Source organism: Eurytemora carolleeae, unplaced genomic scaffold, assembly GCF_000591075.1.
Source record: "Eurytemora carolleeae unplaced genomic scaffold, Eaff_2.0 scaffold621, whole genome shotgun sequence".
Taxonomy (NCBI): Eukaryota; Metazoa; Arthropoda; class Copepoda; order Calanoida; family Temoridae; genus Eurytemora; species Eurytemora carolleeae.
Genome location: NW_019396520.1, coordinates 186,394 through 191,045, shown reverse-complemented (window position 1 = coordinate 191,045; position 4,652 = coordinate 186,394). Strand labels below are relative to the sequence as shown.

The following is a 4,652-nucleotide window of genomic DNA, read 5'->3' as shown; positions in this document are numbered from 1 at the left end:
GTTCATAAACGTCTAATCAAATATCTACCAATAGTTTTCATGTAGTTTGAATATTTCCCAAAGAGCAGTAAACTGCATAACACAGTAAATAACGACATGGTCATGCATACTTCATAGTTGGGTTTAAAGTCAAAGCATTGAAAAGAGAAATTTTCAAACTGGGAATGTTTTTTTCAACCCAAAGTTGTATTTCAAGATTTTTAGCAAGATTTTAAAAAACTGGACTGTTTAGAGTTTTCTGGATTCAAAACTTTTAAGATATAAAGTAGTGAGAGCTAAAACTCAAATAAATCTTACAAAGAGAATTTTTCAAACTGGTTTTCTGCCAGAAAGTTTTTGTTTGTAAAAATTTTCAAAATGCACTAAATGAAAGAAAAATCTTGATGTGAAACGTTTCAAGGTCCTTTAAATTCTTTACCCTTTTTGCTTCAAAAATTCTGTGTTCAACAATTAAATTAAAATTTTCTGGGAATACATAAGGATAAGCTCGTCAGTCGTCATCTTTGATTAATCAAAGGTTTAAAGTGTACTGGAGTTAATCGGACGAGCCACAACTAACATGAAAAGTGGTTATCTTGTGCACAATAAATGTAAAGTTTTACTTGTCAGGGTGTAAGCTATATTCCCTCCTCAGAAACAAGGACACCTACAACTCTGGAGAATAGACAAATTCTTAATCTTTTTGAATTTGGAAACATGGATTGGGATGATGATGCAATGGTGATTGAGCATAACCAAAAAAAATTCCTATTTGATTATGTTGCAGACATGCTGAAAGGTACTTTATGAAACAAAAAACCAATATATATATTGTACAATAGTATTTTGTACTGTAAAGGGGTTGCTTACCTCCTTTAAATTACAAACAATACTCCAATTTTCTAAATTAAAACCACATCTTACTGCTCAGAGGGACGGAATTATTAATAATTTCTGTCAAAAAAGCAATGTGTAATGTTCTGTTACCAGATACAGGTATACCATGTTTTTGGAATCACCCTGTCCTTGAAACTTCTTGAAGTTTAAGAACAAGCAATTTTATAGGTTTTTTTGCTTTTCAATTATTTTTTGTTTGACTGCATAGGGTAAAGTGCAGGATGGTTAAAAGGCTAGTTGGTGTTACAAAAAAATCTCAAAGAGCCAATAACTTTTTGGTTTTCAGCTACAATTCTAAAACTTACATATTTGAAAGTATCAGATATTAATATCAATTAGTTATTAAGAATATTGATAAGATTATAACACTACTATTTTAGTAAAGTTTTTTGAGCGAGGGGAAAATACATGTTATAAAAATTCATAATTTTTTTTTTTTTTAAATCCCGCAACCAATGAAACTATGGAACCTTGTCATAATATACAGCTAATTTAACATTAAAGCATGATCATTACTTTAAAGCAAGATTATAATGAAATTTACCATGAAGTGACAATGCGAGATTAAAGTAAAAAATAGTTTTTTAAAATCTATTTTATGTGTTTAGAAGAAGGAGGCAAGATATTTTACAGATCTAACCTAACATCAGATATTGATAACATGGCAGACAAAAGACTTTGCGCAGAAAGTCTCATTAACTGTCTCATCAAGCAGAGGGCTGTAAATCTTGTATCAGTTTGGTTGGATTTTCAGGACAACTTTTTTGTCAAGTAAATCTCAATTATAATCTATTTTTTAACCTTTGAGGACCAAAATGTATTTTTTTCCTTTTTACTTCTATTTTAGGAAAAATTAGTTCTCATAATCTTAAAGTTAACAATCAGTAATCGCAGATTATAGTTATTTATGAGATGGACTGAAGTTCTATTACAGAAAAAGTCTTGTATTAACAATAAAGATTAGCTCTGTCCATGAAATAATTCCAGTTAGTGTTAGATAATTTTCAATCAATTAACTTGCATTTTTTCTTTTGAATAGGTTGAATATATAATTTAGTAGCTGGCAACTAATTTATCCATTTCCAGGGAACATTTGATTGAAAGAGTTTCGATCGGAGACAAAATTTCATCCATTGGAGGAACACTTGGTAATCTAAATTATCTAAATTAGCATTAAAAATGAATGGGCAATTTTGTATGGATAAATCGATTACTTAAAAATTGCAAAAATTTTCAGCAACAAAAAACTGCAATAATTCCATTGGAAAATTGGTTTTCAGTTACCACTTGAACATTTTAAACCTTTCTTCATTGTTGCATAAATATTAATGATTTTAATAAAATCTTTAAACTTATCATTTTTCAGGTTTGTTTCTGGGATTCTCCTTCTTGAGTGTTGTTGATATAGTTTACTGGGTTATCAAAACAATTGAAGAACGGATAAGAAGGAGAAAATGGAAATAGAAAGGATGAAAAGGAGACAAAAAAAAAGAAAACTTAAAAAATACTCACCAATAATGGTGATTTAGATGTTTTGGTCCAAAGCATTTACTAATTGTAGATTTTTGATAGAAAAGGTTATATAGCATAAATATGTGAAGTACACCTGCAGTATGGAAACAGTACAACAAAATGGCCGTTTTACACTTTTTTCTAGTAAATTCCACTCTAATATATATTCTATTCTCTTTGAATACATCTATCTTAACCTAATTTGACATGGAAAAGTAATCATGAAAGGTTGTATTTTACAAATATGAAATAGCTGACATGTTCTTTTGCAATATCAATTGGACCTTAAAGGGAGTGTTCGCGAAAAATGAAAGGGGGTATAGGCTTAATGCGATAAAAAAGCGCTTTTGATCGCTACTAATCTTACTTCTATCTGTTGCGTCTATAAGGAGAAAATTGTTAAAGACGTCTCATACCGAATAACTTAGCGGCCATACAAATTGAGAAAATTGCAACTACTACTTAGACCGTAAAAAATCAATTTAATTTCAAACAAATCATTTAGATATTACAACCTATAGTCATCGATTATCTTTCGCCTCATTTGTATAAAGTTTATATTTTATAATATTTTACTTTTTTAGAAAACGTTTTCAACGGGTTTCGAAAATTGTGTGTGGTGTGCGGCATTCTTAGATAGTTGCGCAAGCGACAAGAGAAACAAACAAATTAATTAAAAGATATTATAAAATATAAACTATATACAAATGTGGCGAAAGATAATCGATGACGACTATAGGTTGTAATATCTGAATGATTTGTTTGAAATTAAATTGATTTTTTACGGTCAAGTAGTATGTTGCAATTTTCTCACTTTGTATGGCCGCTAAGTTATTCGGTATAGGACGACTTTAACATTTTTTTTCCTTATAGACGCAACAGATAGAAGCAAGATTAGTAGCGATCAAAAGCGCTTTTTTATCGCACTAAGCCTATACCCCCTTTCATTTTTCGCGAACACTCCCTTTAAAAGTCATCTAAAGGGTACTTACTACTTATGCCGCGCTATCTAATCAAGAAAGTTGCGGATTGTTTCCAAAGGGATTAAAAATATAAAAGTTAAAGATTAGTTGTCTGAAGGGATTAACAACATTAGTTACAGATTAGTTTTCTGAAGGGATTAACAACATTAGTTGCAGATTAGTTGTCTGAAGGGATTAACAACATTAGTTGCAGATTAGTTTTCTGAAGGGATTCAGAATATAAAAGTAACAGATTAGTTTTTTGAAATGGATTAACAATATAAAAGTTACAGAATAGTTTTATGTAGGGATTTACAATATAAAAGTTACAGATTAGTTTTCCGAAGAGATTAACAATACAAAAGATACAGATTAGTTTTCTGAAGGGATTAACAGTACAAAAGTTCAGGATTTGAATTAAAAAATAGCTTCCTGAGGCCTTAACTGCAACAAAATAGGATTAAAATTCTCAAATTTAGATGTTTGCTTTATTTTGTTACTGTACACACTGTACTGTACTGTATACTGTACACACAATTACGATTCTACAAAACCCAATGACCAGTATTAGAGAGAAAAAAAAAATTTGGAACTTGCAACTTGATCTTTACCAAACTTGTTCTAACTTCTGTAAAAAAAAAAGAAATTCTCAGCAAAAAAAAATACTCCGGAGCTAAATTATATTTTCTATAATATATTTGTAATCTGAGACGATTCAAGTTAAAAAATTCTATTGGTTTACCTCTTACATCCTTTATCTTTCTATGTTCCCCACACGGAGTCTAGAAAAAAATAACTTTTTAAGATGTCCCAAAAAGTTTACGACTTTATGCAATATATAGCAGAAAACACTTTACAAGATGCTGAAAAAAATACAGTCATAATCAGAAACACCCGGTTTAGATTGAAAGTAAATCAAACGAATTTACGTCTCTGACAATTTTAAATGCTCAAAAAAGGCAGACCACATTTTGGAAACGGCAAGACAAGGGCTTTTTTATTATCGTTGCATCAATCATATTTGTAAAACTATACTGTAAAGTCCTCTAATTAACTGCAATTTAATTCCGGGTCTTTCTGAATAGGACTGTAAGATTAATGTAAAAAATATTATGTAATTCACCTTTAATGTTTTGAGACACCCTGTCCGCTAGTCCGTCCTCTCATATTTCAAAAGAGGGATTTTTAACCCGATATTTTTTTATCTGTTTACGAAGCAAACCGGATTTACATTTTTTAAAATGTTCTTTTAAGTTTTTTTATAATATCAATCTCCTGCCGTATTTCTACCCAAATTCTTTA

The 4,652-nt window shown here is 30.0% G+C and overlaps 1 protein-coding gene across 1 annotated transcript; it reads left to right on the top strand.

Annotated features, from left to right (window-relative positions):
- Nucleotides 1-609: 609 nt before the first annotated feature.
- On the top strand, nt 610-2,481 carry LOC111704798 (uncharacterized). Its single transcript, XM_023477142.1, has 4 exons — nt 610-778; nt 1,485-1,647; nt 1,963-2,024; nt 2,243-2,481. The coding sequence occupies exons 1-4, from the start codon at nt 697-699 to the stop codon at nt 2,338-2,340; spliced, it is 405 nt and encodes a 134-aa protein (XP_023332910.1). The 5' UTR covers nt 610-696; the 3' UTR covers nt 2,341-2,481.
- The last annotated feature ends 2,171 nt before the right edge of the window (nt 2,482-4,652 follow it).

What these genes read in the sequence shown, in the direction of transcription:
- LOC111704798 (XM_023477142.1), top strand. Translation starts at nt 697, where the DNA reads ATGGATTGGGATGATGATGCAATGGTGATTGAGCATAACCAAAAAAAA. An exon ending in TGTTGCAGACATGCTGAAAG is followed by an intron (nt 779 to 1,484) that starts GTACTTTATGAA and finishes TTATGTGTTTAG; the next exon opens with AAGAAGGAGGCAAGATATTT. An exon ending in CAGGACAACTTTTTTGTCAA is followed by an intron (nt 1,648 to 1,962) that starts GTAAATCTCAAT and finishes ATCCATTTCCAG; the next exon opens with GGAACATTTGATTGAAAGAG.